At 42.8% G+C, this 20,370-nt stretch overlaps 1 protein-coding gene across 1 annotated transcript in view; it reads right to left on the minus strand.

Moving 5' to 3' along the window:
• Positions 1 to 20,032, minus strand: part of COL6A3 (collagen, type VI, alpha 3) — an 81,309-nt gene extending 61,277 nt beyond the window's left edge. The window contains exons 1-6 of the mRNA XM_006866778.1: positions 19,945 to 20,032; positions 18,035 to 18,652; positions 10,860 to 11,462; positions 4,940 to 5,524; positions 2,549 to 3,148; positions 385 to 960 (exon numbers count right to left, since the gene is read on the minus strand). Of these exons, the coding sequence (XP_006866840.1) occupies positions 385 to 960; positions 2,549 to 3,148; positions 4,940 to 5,524; positions 10,860 to 11,462; positions 18,035 to 18,652; positions 19,945 to 20,032 (3,070 nt within the window). The remainder of the gene's footprint in view (positions 1 to 384; positions 961 to 2,548; positions 3,149 to 4,939; positions 5,525 to 10,859; positions 11,463 to 18,034; positions 18,653 to 19,944) is intronic.
• Between the last annotated feature and the right edge of the window lie 338 nt (positions 20,033 to 20,370).

Here is a 20,370-nt window from a genome sequence, read left to right on the forward strand (position 1 = left end):
AAAGGAGGATTTTTTTTTTAAATACCAATGTACCTAAGTCTTTATAGTGTGCCATGTTATAAAATAACCACCCTATTTCTTCTGTTTTGCACTAAGGATCAGCAAGAGTTAAAAATAATGACATTTGTTCAAAGCAACAACTACAACATTGTGATTGTGTCAATTCTGAACCACGGTGACCTCGTAGCTTACAGAGTAGACTACTCCAAGGGGTCTCCTTGGCTGTGATCTTTACGGAAACAGATCACCAGAGAGTACAGGAAAGCAAACAACGCTTAATCTATCGTGCCATTGCTCCTATAGAATCCACTTATTCAATTTCCCGCTCATGCAGAGGAGAACAGCGTTGTGAAAGCAGTCAGAATGTCTATGCCTATGCCATACCTGGTGCTGATGCCCCGTTTTGCACTGTCTTTAGAAGGTTCACAATCTGGGGTTGGAGCTCTCCAATTTTGGGGAGCGACTCGGCCGCCAGGATGAAGGCAGGGGATGGTACAATCTGCTCCAGCTCCGCAGGGTCTGCGTTCTTGGCTTGTAAAATGAAAGGTACCACGCTGCTCTGTTTCAGATCACTGGCGGACCTGTCCAGGCTGTCAGATGACCGTCCTGCCACCAAGAGCACCAGGAACTGAACCACTCCATCCTCGATCCGACTCCCGGCAGATTTCACAAAGATATGTCGCTGTGCATAGTCCAGGGCATAGCCCAAGTTGAGAGCTTTGCCAGTCTTGATCTTCATCCTCTTCACAAGGTTCAAGATCTCAGGCTTATTCTGGTGGTCACTGAAGCTGGACTCCACCTTTACGTCGTCGCTGTATTGAGCCACCGCCACCCGGGTCCCATCAGGTTTCACGTCAAGTTCATCAATGACTTTATGGAGGAAATCTCGGACAGCTGGGAACTGGCCCACAAGATTGGCTGAACCGTCAAAGAGAAACAGGATGTCTCGCTGCTTCCTCTCTACAACAAAAGTGGGTGAGGACACAGTGAGGGAGAGAGAGAGGAGCAGGCGCCAAGTGGACGTCAGCCCAGCATCACCAGCATCTAATAAGGGGTGTTTTAAAAAATTCATCCAGTGACCACTGTACCAGCAAGAGAAGAGAGAGCCACGCCCTGTCATCTGAAGGTCCTATCTCAAAGCAGTAAGAGGCCAAGATTAGTCTGTCTAATCTGGTACTGAATTTCTCCAACAAACTGAGCCAATGAAGGCAAACCACACGGCTCTGTTCTCATACTAGCTGGCAATACCACTAGGAGAGCAGGCTGCATTTTTAACTGTTACACATAAAACTACTGAAAATGTGGCCTTCGTTGTACTTAAGCAAAACTTTTGACCTCCTCTCTAGTGGTATGAGTCCTGGTGTGGCGCTGTGGGTTAATGTGCTGGACAGCAAAATCGGCTTGAACCACAAGGTTGGCAGTTCAAACTCTCCAGCTGCTCCTTGGAAATCCTACACAGGGTAGTCATGGGTCAGAAGCTACTCGATGGCACTTGACAACAACAACTCTAGTGATGAAAAACGACATGGGTTAAGCATCCAACCGTAGCTGGTCATGTTTCTGCTCTAATTGGATTACCTTGCCATCAAATGTGACTTGACACACAGCAACCCTGTATAGGGTTTCTAAGAGTGACTGGTGGGTTTGAACTGCCAACCTTGAGGTTACTAGTCCACCAGACTTTATAGATTATAACCCCAAATAGTGCCCCCCACAGCTCTGTGGCTAGTCCTCTCTGTGCTTAGCGCTCTGGGGGTGAAACCAGGGGACAGAAAGTGTACGCGATGGCCCCCCAGCGCAATCTACTGTTATCTCCAAGGGTTCTTGCAGCTCTGTGGTTAGGTCTCAGTCAGCTCAATCTGCTACTCAGCAGTGTGACATCGGGTTGCTAGACCCAAGCTTCATGTCTCTCTGCCCTGTTAATTTTGAAAGAATAAAACCATCTGGGGTTCTTTAGGAAACCCGTTTACTATGGCATCAAGGTACAGCCTCCGTTGGGCTTATACCAAATCATTCTCTAGATAAAGTGGAACTTGTTAAGTACAGTCGAGTCGATTCCGACCCATAGCGACTCTGTCTAGGGTTTCCGAGAAGCAGCTGGTGAGCTTGAACTGCCGATCTCGCAGTTCAAACGGCTTTGCAGTCTGGTGCGTTAACCCACAGCGCCACACCAGGACTCCATATAAATAAATGGCCCCAATGTATACTCAGGCATGAAAGGGAAACTCTCTCTTTCTCATTTCCATCATATTCATGTGGATTTGAACTCCAGAATCTTCACAGGGCTTTGGAAGGAAAAAAGTCAATCAACCAGTGTTTCTGTGTTTACTGTGAGGCCACAGAGCAGTCTAGCAGCTGCATGTGCCGTACTGGCAATGAACACCCGGAAGAGTGCTCTAAAGTCAGGGATCCAAAGATGGAGAATGTCACCTTGCTGGTACAGTATTTCTCACCCCCATTCAAAGTATTTACAACACTCTTGGGTTCCGCGGAGGTCACCAGGGCGAGGAGGGAGAGGGAGTGTGCGCGCGCAATGAGGTGGGTTTACCTGGCTGGCCGAGGGACACTTCCTCCACACCACCGCTAACATAGGTGGTGAGGGGCTGAATCAGCTGCTGAGGCAGAGCAGGCAGGGAGCTGAAATCATCCATGAGATACACCAGGCTGGGGTTAAAAGCAATGTGCTCAAGCTCGGCCTTATTCGCCTGGCTAGCGCCCACGCAAAAGGTCAGCACACCGTCGCGCGCAAGCGCATTGGCAGCTTGTAAATAGGCATCCTCGGACTGGCCAGCCGTGAGCAGGACCAGGAGCTGGGGGACGTGTTCCCGAATCCGGCTGCCGCCAGCTTCACTGAAGTGGTTGGCATGGACAAAGCTCAGGGCCGAACCTGTGCGCAGGCCCGAGCCCCCCTTGAACTGCAGCTGCCTCAGTCGGGCCAGCACATCTGACTTGGTCTGGTATGTGTCTAGGGAGAACTCCGTTACGGGGGTGTCACTAAATTGCACTAAACCAACGCGAATATTGTCCTGTCCCACGTCAAGGCTGTGAACTAGGTTGGCTACAAAGTCACGCACATAAGGGAAATTGGCTTTTCCAACGTTGAGCGATCCATCCAAAAGAAAGATGATATCTCTTTTGTTTACGCGAACTGCAGTGGAGCACAGAAAACAGGGTGAGACACACGTGACCACAGAGGGTCTCATCATGTGTGCGCACAACACGTGCACACATGCCAACACAGAGAACACAAGACAACCGGCTGGGTGGCAAAGCATGTCCTTCTCGTGAAATATGACAGGCGGCTGCATATTTTCCTCCAGTGGTGGCTGGTGTGGGTGAGGCGTGTTGGTGGCCAAGTTGGCTGCGCCGAAGTTCAAGTTTTTTGTAGCCAACCAAAATGATTGGCATCCCTTGGAGCAGAGCGTTCCCTCCTCTAGAAATGGTTTCTACCAGGGTGCTCATGAGTGTGACCATGGTCACTGCCAGGTGGGAATGCTCACAACTGGACCCAGCACCCTACCTAAAGCTATTTACCCCAAACCAAAAAACCAACTGCCTCAAGTTGATTCTAGTTCCTGGCAACCCCCATATGTGTCAGAGTAGAACTGTTTGTTCTAAGTAGGGTTTTCAGTGCTAATTTTTTGGAAGTAAATTAAATCATTAGGTCTTTCTCCCAAGGTGCCTCTGGGTTGACTCGAACTCCCAACCTTTCAGTTAGCAGCCAAGTACAGTAATAACCCTTTGCACCAACCAGGGACTCAGAGGTTGTTCCCAAGTCTCCCATTAAGGATAAAATAAATTTTAAAAGACTCTTCTCACCTTAAAGTATTCCTAGGAAGTCCCATTTGTCATTCTCTAATGGTATTCTTGCCCTATCAGGAGTCACAGCATTATAACCAAACAGGGCACCCATAGAAATTACCCAGGGTGTGATTATAATAAAAGAAATTGTTGGCTCTCTCTGGCTGAGATCATCCACAAGGGAAGTAGAATCCTCAGATTAGTGAGCTTCTCCCAACACACTTAGCATTTGCCCTTAAACAAAAAAGTATTACCCATTTCTTTCTTGATGTCTCCTTAAATATTTAGACCTCATAACTAACTGGATCTTATGTTCTATCAAGTTGAACTTTAGCTACAACGGTGAGTGTTAGGTGTTTGAAAGAAGAGGGAAAAATTAGAGTGATGTTGTAGAAAGTCCAGAAAGTCTCAAGAGAAAGCATGCAACCATGCAGAACAGCTCATGCTCAAACAAAATCCTACGGGAGCTTGTGAGGTGAAAAGGTTTGCTTCTACGATAGTCATCTTTATTAAGGACAGTGAATTTTACATCTTCAATTCACAAGCCCAGAGACCTTTATTTGTCTTAAAAACATTTCCTAATAAGCCTATCACATGAGGGGTTTGAAAACCACTAAGTTGTGGTCTTCACACCCATTCATTCAGTATGCTTTCTTATAGAATGAAATCTCTTGATGAGAGGAGAAGCTTCCAAGAGGACGTCCAGTCCTACCCTAGGTGGTTTAACCACTTAGAAGTAGAGTCAGGACAGGAAAGGGGGGCAGGTTAAATCTTGGTGGTACAGAGAAGGAAGGTGACCAGGAGTCACCAAAGAAATAAAACAATGGTGGGGACTGGCCAGGGACAGGAGCTAAAGTGACTACTTCAGTCCCATGCTTCAATAGTAGGTGGCCCCAGGCCCTATAGCCTAAGTCATATCATTCTTCCTGGAGCACATGGTAAGTCATCCAACTCCCAACTCAGGGAACCTGAAACATAACCTGTTGATTGTTTTGTGTTTATCATCTAACAACATGTGCCTGTATCAGTTGTTTGTTAGCAAATACAAATAAAACTTATTTTCTTTTTCTTCTTTAATCTCAAAGATTCCACTTGAAGACCACCCTATTGCATCGGATGCTCTCCCCTCCCACCGTACCTTCATTGGTTCCAGTGAGAGTCCTGAGGGGCGACAGCAAGTTGGGCAGAATGCCATGCAAAGGGGCAGCCTGGAATTCAGCAGGGACAAACACCAGGGACTTGTCGAAAGCGATCTCTTCCAACTCAGCTGGATCGGCAGCCTTGTTCCCGATGGCAAAGGACAAGATGTTGTTGGCCTTCAGCTCCTGGGCCTGCTGGCTAACCTCATCTAGGGACTTACCACCTGTGATCAGCACTAGGAGCTTAGGCACCCCCTCAGTGGCCCGGTAGCCAGTTGTACTAGTGAACAGGTTGTTGCGGACGAAGTCCAGCGCGGAGCCCGTGTACAGGGCCCGACCCTCCATGGGCTTCAGTTTCCGCACAGCGGTTATGACTTCCTTTTTGTTGGGGTAGCTATTGAAATAAAACTCAGGCCTTACAGTGTCTGCGTACTGAACCACTGCCACCTGGATAAGGTCCTGTCCAATCTCCAGCCTCTGGACGACCCTGACAATGAAGTCGCGGATTGCATTGAAGTTGGTCAGTCCCATTGCAGAGGAGCCATCTACGAGGAAGACTATGTCCCTCTTGTTGACTTCAGTGACTGCAGGTAGCAACATGAGACAATGAGAAGGAGGTTCTTACTGATCACGCTCAACAATGATGTTCTACTCTACCAGGAAGACTGTGTCCCCCTTGTTGACTTCAGTGACAACAAGCAGTACCATGAGACAATGAGGAGGGTCTTACCCATCACACTCAACAATGACATTCTACTCTACCAGGAAGACTGTGTCCACCTTGTTGACTTCAGTGACAACAAGCAGTACCATGAGACAATGAGGAGGGAGGGTCTTACCCATCATGCTCAACAATGATGTTCTACTCTACCAAGAAGACTGTGTTCGCCTTGTTGGCTTCAGTGACAGCATGTAGCAACAGGAGACAATGAAAAAGAGTGTCTATGTTCTACTCTACTAGGAAGACTGTGTCCCTCTTGTTGACCTCAGTGACAGCAGACAGCAACAAGACACAGTGAGAAAGGGGATCTTCCCAATCACACTCAACAATGTCTTTCTACAGAGTGAACTCCATTGAAGGGATGCTCCCATTACTCTGACCAATGTGAAGTCACTAGGTAGTAGTAAATTGTCATTACACCCTACACAGCAGGTTGGAGTCCACGCCTAGCCAGCCCATTCTTAGTGCTTTTTACAAAATTTGCACAAAAACAAATTTTGCTTTAGTAACCATCAGTCCTGGTGTGGCACTGTGGGTTAATGCACTGGACTGCAAAGTTGGTTTGAACCATAAGGTTGGCAGTTCAAGCTCACCAGCCACTCCTTGGAAATCCCATAAAGGGTCTCTATGGGTTGGAACTGACTCAACAGCACTTAACAACAACCACAACCATCACTTTAGCATGCTGATACTTAAAAGAAAGTAAATTCTTTTCTACCATAAATCTGTAGCCTGGATTTGAGAGGTCAAAAGGAAGCCATTGTTTTAATAATCAAAGGAGCAACTGGAGAGTCCTTGACTTCATGATCTTGATTTTAAATCACACACAATGGCAAGTGTCAAAGTAGAACAAGAATAGTCATCTCCATTCATTCAAGTTCTGTTTTCCAGTTGAAAAAAATCAAAATGAAAAACCTGGGCTACGTGTATATATTCAAAGGAAATAAACCTCAAAACCAGCAAGTGCCACAGTAGTGTGTTCATTAAAGTACCATTCTTTGTGGAGGTCTTAAATTATGTCATAACTTAAAGGAAAGTCACCATGCGGAGAGATGTCAATAAAGTCACCTCCTTAAGTGGCCTGTGAGCTGTTCTCCAGCTGGAGAAATGCTGTATCAGTGCATATAGGACCCTCCTGAGTCATGGGAACAAAGGATGGGTTGCACCAAAGCTCCTACCCAGAAACTCGAGGGAGCTTTGAAGAACTTGAAACCCAAGGCAGAAAGGTGTGCCATCCATTTGCTAAAGGAATTTATTAAGTCAATATGCTGACTTCAAGAGTCATTCACTCTACAAGGTTCAGCATATGATTGGGGCAATTATTTTATTTTATAACACTCCAATTCATCTGAGATGTGACAGTGTCAATTGTATTGGTCTAAACTCTCGAAGAAAAAATATACAGATGCATGCAGAAATACGATGAGTCCAGTGACAGCCACTTCCAGGATAAGTGTTTTGGCAAGTTGTGTCCTACACAGTGAATACCAAATCCTCAACCTTCGAGTAGACGCATAGACGTGTGGAGTTCTCACCACACATGCCTTTCTGTCTTCCCCTTCTCCCTCTAGGGGTCTCCAAATAGAGATAGAAGTTATGCAAATGTAGATACATAGACATAGGCATAGATATAGATATATAGATGTGGAGCTAGGGATAGGTATTAATGTGGATTGAGTGGTGTCCCTAAATATGTATTGAAATCCTACCCCCTATACCTGTGGATGGCATCTTTCTTGGACACAGGGTTTTCCTTGTTGTGTTAATTACCCAAGTAAGGTTGATTCTAAATAGAATCACTTCTGAGTTAAGCAAAGAGAAAAATGGACACAGAGACACACGGGGAGAAGAAGACAAACGATGCAGACAACAGAGACAGACATATGGACAAGCCCTGGACAGACAAGTGTTGCCACAGCTACTAGAAACTGAAATAAACAAGGAAGAACCGCCCCATAGATCCATATTCCGAATTAGGATTTGTACTCTCTTGAGCTGTAAGAAAGTAAACGTCTGCTCCTTAAAGCCAGCCATTTGGGGTCTTCCTGTTGCAGCAACATTAGGTAGCTGATACAGATGCAGACAGACCTGTAGACTTTGGCATACACATAGACATATAGACACCTCTTCAACACTTGTTGACTATAAATTAATTGCTAAGATTAAAGATGGCATTTGTAAAATGCTAATGAGCTAGAAATAAATAAAGGCAGTGAGTTACCCATTAAACACAAGGAGTTGGAATCTTCTTCTGGAACAAAAACATCTTCATCTATTTTAACCCCTTTGTTACAAATTCAAGAACCCATAGCCAAGCGATGTTGTGTGACCTGCTCAGGATCAAATGCCTGGTTAACACAAGACTTACGACTAGAGGCCAGATCTCCCTGACCACAGCCTTGGAGCTTCCTCAATGTTTACTGTAAGTGATTTCTTGGTTTCCAAAAGTATACAGTCCCAGGGAAACCACAGTAGATTGTAGGGTCTCACCAGATTGTTTCCCTATTTTCCAGCATCACAGGAATGGCACCATGTTGGAAACTATCTCAGGCAAATCAAAGCCCTGAGTGGCTGGTCCCAGACACCCCATCTCCATCATTCTCCCCTATCCATTTCCACTTCACATTTGCCCAAAGTTCTAACCCTCTCTCAGCTCACCTGAAGGATGTGGTGGTCAGTGCTAGGGGCCCATCAAGTGAGAGGAAAATATAGGTACCCAAATAAGATGAAAAGTAAGGCATGCTGGGTTGGTCTTACTGATTGAAATAAATATTATCAAAGATCCTCTGTGAAAAGGTCACTTCAGATATGCTTTTCTTCCCACATTAGCAGTACACAGGGCAGTTTCAATGTTCAAAATTAAGTGTGTGCTTTTAAGAAGAGGTCACAGTCCTGAGCTATCTTCCTACAATTGTCATTATGATAAAGGTCTTATTTTTTAAATATTGGGAGGGGTTTGAGCTAGTTCTGTTTAAACTTTATAACCCTTGCATGGATATGCAGTAATAATTGCCTTCACTTCTAGACAATCATCACAATTAACTACTAATGAAGTGTTATCAGGCAGAGATGTGTTCCATATATACGAGTGGATAAAGATGTTCTAATGAAGACTTTCAAGTGTTTCTCTCCTCATTTCATACAAGTACCTTCTAAAAACAAAATTATTTCTTTTATCGACAACCCCATTTCAAAGGAAAGCCTCCTTATGACTCCAATCTACAAAATGGGTAAAAACATCACTATTTTACTGGAAATTGTACTTTGTAGTCTCAGATATGTAGAATTTAGTTCAAAAGTTAGTAAATAAGAACTATGAAACTGTGTTGAAATACCCAGGAAAATTGGAGTCATTGTTTGCACATGACAACCAGGGTCTTTTATATCCACCTCAGTATTCATTCAACAAGTATTCATTGAGCCCCCACTGTGTGCTCACCGGAAGGATAGTGAGGATCAGACTGACAAAGTTTTGCATTCATGAACTCATTTTGTTAGAGTCTCCCAATGTGTAGCTAGCTACACTGGGAAGTGAGTTAGGTGTTTCTGGAAACAATTGAGGGGATACTGTGTAATTAATTCTTTGTGTGAAGTCCTGTTGACCTTGACCATGGAACCAATTCAGCCTGCAGACACTGGTGTCTCAGAGAGGAATGGATCAGGGAAAGGAGCCTGTGTCTCCTCCCCTCTTCTCCACTGCTTGCTTTGTGAAGACCTCCCAACACAGCCACAGATCCTCTCCTGCTTCTGAGAAGCAGAAAGCTCATGCTCACAGGTTTCACTCCCATCAGGCAGAAAACCTGGATTGTAAACCAAGTGCTGCCTCCCCATAAGTGTGTCGTTTTGAGAACAACCATCAACAACTGAGGCTCCGGTTCTCTCCTCTTCTGTCAACTGGGAATGATGAAGACACCCATGTCTACCCTTCACAGAAGTCCTTTAGATGGAACGCCAAGTCCCCTTCTATTACATCAATGTCAAAATGATCCCAACCAGAGGGATTTCATGAACTAGCAAGAGCATTTTCTAAATCTAAATCTGCATCCACTCTGATTTTTCCCATCCAACAGCATATTTAATACCATCAGGAATAAAATCTCTGACCCTCCAAGAAATCTACAGTTCACATATTTTGGTGTAACTGGATTTGACATATTTGTAACTACCACAGCATTAAGCACAAGTATCCTCCAATTTAAATTTAAATTCTGAAAACTCAGCACCTCCCCTTCCACTTCTATGTTTGTTAAATGCATGTTGGTCATGTGAATCTGTTTGTTTTTTTGACTTTTTTTTTTTTCCCAAAATCACGCCTTTGCATTGTTTTGACAAAGGCCCCTCCATCTGAGTGTATGTCATCATCTTGCCACTAAAACAAATCCTCCCTAAATTTGATAGGCACAGAGAGAAAGAAAAAAAAAAAATGTTCATAAAAACTCCACTAACTGAATACTTGGTAATTTCTTACCTTCCAAAAACATTTGACTCCCGATTGCCCCGGCTTGTGCTCCACCACTGATTCTGGAGAGACACTGTATATGCCTGAATGCACCTCTAACAGGCTCATTTCAGGTCAACACCATGATCTTGGATTCATCTTCTCAGAATTGTTAAATCAAAAAAAAAAACATTTTTTTTTGTTTTGTTTTGTTTTGTTTTTGCTATAGAATCCACTCCAGTCATGTATGACCGAATGGAAACATGCACCATACGGGTTTCAATGACTGCTTTTTTGGAAGCAGTAGACCATCGATCAATCCTCGCTTCTGAGGTATCTTTGGGTGGTCTATAACTGCCAACCTTTCAGTTAGCAACTAACCCCACTAACCATCCTTACCACCCAACAACCCCCCCTCAAATCTACTTTTTGAGTGACTGGACTCTAAGTAGGTAATACAATGGTGTTTGCTGTCAAAGAGAGAGTTTTGTGTTGAGTTTTGTGTTGAGTTAGCCTAAAAGGGACACTTTCTTGCCCACTCATACTCTAGCGAGCTCTTCCCACTCACCTGCTCACCGATCCTTTACTCTTTCAAACACATCAGTTATCACAAACATCTTACTAGGAGCTCAGCACAGGATGACTAGACTGCGGGTACTTACAAGTTCTCCTGAGGCGAATCACTCTAGAGCCGGCCATATTTCACATATACACAACACCCTCCACCCAACCTCCCCTTTGATGAGAAGAGGATACATACCTTCAGTGACAATGGTTGGAGGTTGCAAGACAATATGTCTTTGGGCCACGCCAACAATGTACGGCAGTAATTGCTCCAGGAGGTCCCCAAAACTATGGAATTCCGGGACAGTAAACACCAAGTTGTCACTGGTAGCTATGTGCTGGAGCTCTGCCCGGGAAGCAGCCTGGGCACCAAGGCCGAATGAGAACACACTAGCCTGCTTCAGGGCTATCACCCCTTCATGGAACTCATCACTAGAAGGTCCAGCACTTATGAGGACCAGCACCTGAGGAACCCCTTCCTTCACTCGGCTGCCCCCTGCCTGGGTGAAGTGATTCTCCACCACAAAATCAAGGGCAAGGCCAATGTTGGCCAACTCCCCACCGGTGAACCTGAGGACCTTCACTGCGTCCAGAACCTGTGCCTTGGTGGAGAAAGTGTTCAAGGAGAACATGGTTCTGGGCTCATCACTATACTGGACCACCCCCACTTGTATCTGCTGAGTCCCAATTGAGAGTCTCTCAAGGAGATTCACAAGGAAGTCTCGAATGACTGTGAAATGCGCACTTCCGGTGTTGTTTGATCCATCAATAAGGAAAATAATGTCAGCAGAGTCTTGTGCTTTAAGAGAAAGAAACGCAAAAAAAAAAAAAAAAATGTGAAAGCGTTAGAACAAGTGACAACATGCATTTTGTTTGTGTTCTGACGTGTTTCTTTGGAAACCAAGAAGAAACACGAAATATGGACAAATGGAACACACAGTGATTAAGAAATGTGACATTCTCTCTCAGGTCTGCATTCTGAATGGGTAAGAGGCAACTGTAGAAATGACCTTGCAGCAAAGAAGCGCTGAGGTATCGTTTCCCACGTGTCTTTTTTGCAGTCAAATTTCAGAGCATCGTGTTCACTATTCTCCAGAAATCTTGGGGAATTATTCTGGAGAGTGCCACTAAGTGGACTGGAATGCAGTTTTTAGGAATTCTGCATTCCCATACCTCCAAGGGAAATGCCAAAGACGATTCCAAAAGTATGGCCATTGCTCCAGACTTCTTAAGTGAATATGAGGTTTTTGTTTTGGGATTTTTTTAGTACAATTCCACAGCTGCAAAACATAATTCTGATTCTTGTGATGTGTCACCTCATGTGAAGCAACAGCTGCTGCTTCCTCTGTCTTTAAAACACCTGGATGAGAGTTGTGGTTTGATTTCCTCCTCTCAGAATTTGCTTCGTTGCATGACACTCTGATGGAAGTCTAGGACTGAGCTCAATGTTTTGTTCCTTTGGTTTGTGAGAGAGAGGAACATTTAGTTGAAATCTTACAGGGCAAATTGGTTTTCTTTCTTTTTTAACTCTTTATGGTGATTTGGGTGAATGTTTACAAACCAAATTGATTTTCTTCTTTTTGTAAATTTATTGTGCTTTGGGTGAAAGTTTACAAAGCAAATGAGTTTTCCACTAAATAATTCATCACGTTTTGATATGTGGCATTGATCACAATCCCCACGATGCTGTGCATTTGATTTTGCCATTGCCTCTATCCAAACGTACAATGCAGAATAATGTTAAACAGGGCGATATGAATCCAGTCATGACACTATTATCCAACAGTATTTTTATGACGTCCTAAACAGATTCCTTATTGGGACAAGGAGCATCTAACCCACCTTTAATGAGGATCAGCCCTGGTACCATAAAAATGGTGAACCAAGACCTCTTTTCTCCCTATCATGATAAGCATGGAACTCCCATGCCATTACTGAGAATAGGGCTCACAAAAGCACTGAGGAGCAGGGAAGAGAAATCTAAAACCACAGGCAAAAATACTTCAGAGATCCAAATAGAGCATTTAAAACCCTATTAATTTAAATGAGAGGAAACAAAGTTCATCCAGTAAATATGTTGAATAGCTTAAGCATGGCTTGAAACAGGAAGAGATTTTGTGTGAACATATATGAATCTATGTTATGATCTTTGTAATGACATGTGGCACTGTGAATCACAAGATCAGTGGTTCAAACCCACCAACCACTCCTTGGAAACCCTATACAGGGACACCACAAGTTGGAGCCAACTCAATGGCACTTAACAACACCACCATATAAATATCCCATCAACATTTATGATATTTATTTTTCTGTTCTTTATAATGGACATTTCATAATTACAATTATTTTTGTCCTTGTACCAGTAAAATTGCTTTCTTTTCACTGTGGAAACAGGATACAGATTTTTTCTCATAAAATTGAAGAATGTTGCTAAAATATACTTAAATTATTACTCAAGTACTGACTCTCCTTATATAAGTTGAAACAGAAATCGCTAGATTCAGAATTGCGTTCTTCCTTTCCTTCCAGAAAGCTTCCTGACAACAGATTGGTGGATGAATTCTTTGCACAGGGAAAGCTATTTGCTTGAAAACATTGGTGTCATAACCCTCATTAGAGCATCTAATGTGAAGGTTAATGACTCTGTACTTTAACAATTATCACACAAAAGTATTAAATAAGACTGAGCATTTGCTAAGAAACCCAAGGTATGTGGCAATCTTCAGCCAAAGTATAAGAGTTTTAAAAGATCTTTGGGAGGGAGTGTTGTTAGGGAGCATGAATTACATAGTGAGTCATAGAAATGCCCCGCATCATCCTATTAGATAAAAAATACTGCAAATAATACCACAAAAAAAACCTCAACATTTCTCAGACCCAAATCAATGATCTTGAGGGACATGGAAGAATTTTCTACATAATAATATGCCAATAGCATTTAAAAGAAGGATTAACTATATAATCTTGTTAAATGCTGTCAAGTCAGTTCCGACTCATAGTGACCCTGTATAGGGTTTCCAAGGAGCAGCTGGTGAAATTGAACCACAAACCTTGTGGTTCAAACTGATCTTGCAGTCCAGCACCATGACCCACAACACCACACTAGGACTCCAATTATAATGTTAGGGTCAACAAAAGAGAAGTTTTCTAAATCTTAGGATTTATATATAAATCTTAGATATAACACTATCTCTTGTTAAATTATGACTTGCTTTTGGATTGCAATTTACAGTAGAATAAATAAGGCTAAAAGCCCCTGAAGAAATAATGCTAAACCATTTCTCTTCTAAAAGGCTGAACATCTACCCCAGAGGGTCATAGAAAAACGTTGGATAATTTGTCATCACCGAAAATAAAACATCATTGTCTTACACACACAGTGATGGGACACACAAGAGCATGCTTGGTTATCCAGGAGAGCCAAAGCCTCAAGTAGACACAGGACCATGGTTTCATGTATAGAGTAAGGCATACCAAAGACCAACGTGATGCTGAGAGTGACCCGTTCTACCTAAAATAAAAATGAACCGGAAGTTTTCTGGTGTTCTACTCTTATGACTCATACCTCACGCATCTCTGTGGTATTTTTTATGGTGGAAAGTTTTGAAAATGTCCATTTGTGTGAGCAGAATACCCTCCTTAGCTTGCACATTCTTGTCTCCTACGCAAACTGCAGAATCGCGATTCAAATCTTCATATTTTGCAGACAGGAAAGCTCCTGTTGGCATCCTTACCAATTCTATATCATTTCGACTTCTCCGTTCAGAAAAATATTTGTCCCTTAGTCTTATCCATCTTCATGTTTTTTTATGACAAAGGGATCTCAAAAAACACCACTGATCACCTTTAGAGATGGATTGCGTTCCTGAAGAACAGTGGTGATCATTAACATGTTCTACATGTGTGTGCTTGTTTTATGATCAGCTGCACTCTACAGGAAAAAGTTACCTAGCAATAGGTAATCAATGGGAAGAATAGACCCTAACTGACTAGCAATCACTATAATGCCCTCCTAACTACCCTTCCCAAAAACAGTAAGCAGAGATGTATTATTATTCCTGTGATTTTTTTATGGAGCATGCAGTGGGAAATGATACTGGAGGAAGTGAGAAGTGAGGTTAATGAGAAAAGACAACATAAATGGATTAATAGTCCACCATGGCGCTGCTAGTGACTTGAACACTAGAAGACAGAGATGCTTTCTTGGCATAAAAACAAAGGTTTTATCATCTATGTGGAAACATATTATGTTTATTGGCTCATTTAGAGTTTGATATGGGGATCTAATTGTTTGCTCATTTTTATCATGATTAGACATAAAGGAAAACTCATCTATTCTTACTCTGGGATTTGGAACACATTAATAAAGAAAAGACACCATTCCTCTATTGAGTCTCTTCACTGTTTGTAAAGGATGATTTGTTTCTTTTCTCTACATTCATAGACTGGATGAATCAGTGATCCTAACAATATTGTAGAAAATAAAGAGTAGTCATCGTAGATGCCGTTTCTCATTTCACTGTCACCTGAAGAGCTTGGTTTGGGATGCTCTTTAGACTCCCGTCTTCTTTTCCTGCAATCTGGCCAGATGGATCCCATGTCGTCATTCTAGAAGTGGGGCATGTCACTTGGAATTGGGACACATTCCCCATTTACAAATGCCCATTAAAAACACTCTCAATTTAAGACTAGATACAGATAGCCTGAATATTACTCACACTCCTCCCACTGAGGAGGAGTCTAGTCAGAAAGAACATTAGCACTCATCCCTTTTAGAGTTGAAACCACATGAGACCTTTGGGGAAACCATTGTGCAAACAACCTCCTGAAACTCCTCGGAGTAATTTAGATGTGAAATCTTTCTCATAACTAGGCCATGCCTATGCAGGACTTAGTTAAGAGAAAGATTAATTCTGCTGACATCAAATTGCCCCACTTCTTGTCTTCTGCTTTCTGAACTCCTGTGATAAAAACTCATTGTCTAATACTCTTTCTCAAACCAAAGCCAGACCCATTGTCACAGCAACCTGATAGAGCAGAGGAGAAATGCCCACATAGGTTTCCAAATCTGGAAATCTTTTCAGAAGCAGACAAACACATCATTCTCCCACAGAGGGACTGGTGGGTCCACCAACGTTGAACAACTGTGCTACTAGAAAGCTCCACCTTTCTCTAGCCTTCTTTCTCTGTCTCCCCTTTTATGAGGCCCTCCAATTTGGCCCTTTCGATTGCACGGTTTATACCATAAAGCCACAACTCTTTCTTCCTCCCACTCCACCTGCCATCTTGAATTAGCCAAAGCTGACTTTCAGCCAGTTGCCACCTGCTTTTTGAAATCCCATAGAGGGTAAACCCTTTCACAAACTTAGGGAAAGAGTTGGCCACAACACCTTTTTTCCCTCTGATCATATCCTCTCTGTCACGGTGCTTGCTTATGTCTGCTCACCCATTTACTCTTTTTTGTTCAGATACTTATCACTTCTTCATTTGCAGCTATGTACACAGAAGAAGTTCTCCAACCTTCAGCCACATCATGCTCAGCCGGTGTCCACACTCCTCACCCCATCATCTGCAGAGATTTTTACACGTGTGTGGATAACCCCTCTGAGTACCCACCTCTTGGGTCTTCAGTGGTCTCAGTTTATTGTGGTCTAGTCACATGAAGGCCACACTGTCAGCATCACTTGGGACGCCTCTACCCCTCGATCAGTCCTCTGAAGTCTCCTTCTACAGATGCACTATCCTTCTGTTCACACTCAGCTACCTCTGAGGTTCTTCTCCGTCATCCTGCCCTCTCATGCTCTGACACTTTAGAAGTCCACTAGTCCAGTTTTCTACCAAACCAGGACCCCATGGTGGGCTAGTTCAGGAACTTACTTACTACTATATTAGATTTCTTCCCAAGAAAATGTTCTCCTTGTCTCTCTGCCATTCCTTCTTCAGTAACATTCAACTTGGCCACACCCTCTGATCTGGAGTTCCTGAGATAGCTGCAGAAAGTCCTGGAGTCACATGAATGGCTGATACTCTCTGCCAACAACTAAATATTATGAAAGGTCAGACTCCTCATTCTCTGACTCCTTAATCCATCACTGTAGAAAATGTTTAAAAATAACTTCAATTTCTCCAAGTCTCCAAGCCCAACTGCTTCACTCTCTCCATCATCTTTCTTTATGATGAGAGTTGATGCCAATTCAATTCTCCCACTTTCTTTCTTGACACAGTCAACTCTCAGAAATGTTGTCTCTCCTTCTTTTCCTTCCTCTCCATCTCAGAGAAGGTGCCATCTCTCCTTTATGAAGCTTGGATCTTCTCTGATCTTTTTGATTCCATATTAACTCCATGCCCACTCAACCCAGAATTTGCTTCAATCAAATATCAGATGGCCATATGGACTCATTTTCTAACAAAGGAAAGATCTCTGCCCTGCCCATCACTTATGAGTAAGCCTATCCTTGGATGCTATTCTAAATTATCCTGCTACGGTACATTTTTAAGTTTACTTATCACACACCTTCACCATTGGTCTCTTAGTCACATAGAAATGTAGAGTGCCAACAGGCTCAATGGTTAAATAACTTGCCTCAAGTGTTCATTGCATGCCAGTGCAATGCCTATGCATGATTCATGCTTCTAGTGCAACACTGATGAGCACCCTTGCAATCAGAAGAGTCTCTGTGAGCACAGCGGTGGCTATGGTACAGAGAGAATCGAAGTGGAGGAAAAGCTTAGGGGTTCCAGCTTTGGCTTTTCCTCTAACTGCGCATCACTTACTCTATCTAGGGCTCAATTTCTTCAAAATAGATTTGAGCTAGATCATATCTAAGGTTTCCTCCAATTCTACTTGTATCCATCAGTTCTCTGACTCTACAGAGCAGATAACAAGAGCTCGATGTCATTCCAGTAGATGCTGGTGGATGGATTCTTGTCCCTCTCAGCTCATGACTTGGGGACGTCGAACTTTCTTTAAGGAACTGGGCACCCCATTCCAATAACAGACCAAAGACATTCTTATGGGATGCCTGCCCAGCCATGCTGATGATCTCTTTTCTAAGGAAGATGGAAATATTTCTTAAAGAGTCATAATGATAGAATGTGTTTTTTTAGAGTTAAATATTTGTTGTCTCAAAAGTTCAAGAAACTTCTCTTGACTGTCAGTAAATGCTTTACTTTAGAAAGAGACAACTGAAGAATATTCAAACCTTTGTTTTTATACCTGTGAATATTCATCTCTTCCTAATCCCACCTCCCACCACCATCTTTCAGCCATACTGTTGCTTTAATGTCAGCTGTCAGCGGTTGTCAAGTTGCCAAGCTTATCTCTAAAGAACAGCAGGGCAGGGAGCAGCTTGGCCATGTTGCCATTACCTGTGATGTCTTTAAGGGTCTCTGTGTCTCCAGCCCTTTCTGGAGTCACGGATGAATGAACACAGGACACTAAGTTTCCTACTATGTCATGCAGTGAGGTAAGATTCTCTAGGTTGAAAACATGTGTATTGAGCGGGTCACTTGCTATTTCTTTTAACGCTCCTTCATCTGCATCCTCAACTCCAATTGCAAACACGTTAACATCAGCAGACTTAAGTTCAGCTGAGGGCAGGGCAAGGCCATTCTCCAAGCGTCCATCAGTTAATACTACAATAACCTGAGGGACTCCATCTTTGGCCCGGCTTCCAGCAGCCTTAGTTAGGTGGTTTTGCATTATGTATTCTAATCCTTTTCCAGTCTGATTGCTTCCCTCAATATAAGACATGTTGGAAATATGATCAAGGACTTCTTGGTTAGTATGGTAGGTATTTAACAGGAACTCCGTATGCGGGTTTCCGTTGAACTGGACCAGAGCAAAATGGAAATCATTTTCTCCCACAGCTAAAGATTTTATAACATCGTATAGAAACTCTCGAACAAGTGGGAAATGTTCCTTTCCAATGTTCCAAGAGGAGTCCACTAGAAATATTATATCAGCAGCGGCACCATTTTTGACATCTTTAAAAAAAGACATTGGTTTAGGTTTTTCTACTGTTCAAGAAATTACTTCCTACCAGTACAAAGCCTTCCTAGAAGGATTCAGCTTACACTAGGCTGTTGCTAAATATCTTACAAGGCACTTGTAATACAGGTAGGTAGACAACTTACCTGAGAAGTTGAAGACCTGGACACATGGACTCAACAGCTGATGGTGCCTGGCCATTGACCCAAGCCCCGTATGCAATGACCACACTACCCATGATAATGATGCTGCAGATAATGCGTCCCAGATGGAAAAAAAGTCAGCAATATCTGAGGTGATTTTTTTTTAACCCAGTCATGATTCTTCATGGCAGTTTGAGCCCCAAGATCCACCTGATCAGACCCAAAGGATATCCTCCCACAGAAAACCAACCATCACTTCCCAAATTCATTCTTCTGTTAGGGATATGAAACCAGGCTTTGACAGAAGGAACGTGAAAGCCGCATCTGTTTTACATAACCAACTCCCAATGTCTTGGGTACTTTGCTAGAAAAATAAATGTGAGGGAGACCTGTGTGTGGAGAGAAGGCAAGTGTCTCACTGATCTCAGAGTTTTGAGTCTGATGAAAGGAATCCTGACTAGTTACTAGGTGTTCTTAATTGTCAGAAGGCCATGCAGAGATGTTGAATATCATTTATGATTTTCTAATATGAATCCAATTCTCTCTAAAGAGTAAAAGTGGGAGGCTCAGGGTTTCAGGCATCACTGTCTAACACTGTGTTCTTCCGACTGTGGGCCAGAGTCTCCTTGACTCTTTGTACCTTGGCTGAGCTGATGCCCTCACCAGCGTGCCTTTGCCATTGAGGTGCAGCTTGCTTCCCCTTAATCTAAGGGCAGCCCATGTAATCAGATAATTTCCGTTAGAGGTCCCAGCTCCCAGATAATGGAGTGAAACCCATCTAGCTTGTAGACTACCATTTCAAATGCAAGAGACATTTTCCACTTTTTAAAAACTCTACAACTAAATTCTTAATGAGATTCATTGTATGGGGAAACATTCAAGACAACAAGCATTCTGTTCACACCGAGTGTCAAAACAAGCTACTGACAAACCAACTCTAGAATATCAAACTCATGTTCTCTTACTAAATAAAGCATATCTGAAAAGGCCTGTAACTAAACAAACAAATATCCTACACTAAATAGCTTATCTGTTTCTTTAACATGTATCTAGACTTCACCTCAAGTTCCTGGTGACTAAAGTCTAGCATTAGTGAGCAAACACTGTTTCTTTTCACGATACCAAGAGGTGTTTCTGGATCTTACCTGCTTGTTGTTGGGCACGAGTCATGGAAAAGCCTGAGAGAAAGAGGCAAAAGAGAGCCACACAGGGCAAGTGTCGGTGTTTCCTCATTCTGAATTTGTCTAAGCACCAAGTATGGACCTAAGAGAGAAAACGGGCAGAGAAAATGGGAATTATCAGCTTTACAAGTGCTACATAGTCCACTGGAAAAAAACAAACACTGTTTTCTGTGCCATTTTTAGATTTCAAGATGACTTTCTGACTTATTCTTTGAGCCAGTAGTAAATATATAGATAACAGATAGAAACATACACTCACAAAGACATAGATAGATAGATGATAGATAAATGGGTGAATGGATGGATGGGTGGATAGAGATAGGTAGATAGATAGATAGATAGATAGATAGATAGATAGATAGATAGATAGATAGATGATACATACATACA

This window comes from Chrysochloris asiatica, unplaced genomic scaffold (assembly GCF_000296735.1).
Source record: "Chrysochloris asiatica unplaced genomic scaffold, ChrAsi1.0 scaffold00096, whole genome shotgun sequence".
NCBI classification, from domain to species: Eukaryota; Metazoa; Chordata; class Mammalia; order Afrosoricida; family Chrysochloridae; genus Chrysochloris; species Chrysochloris asiatica.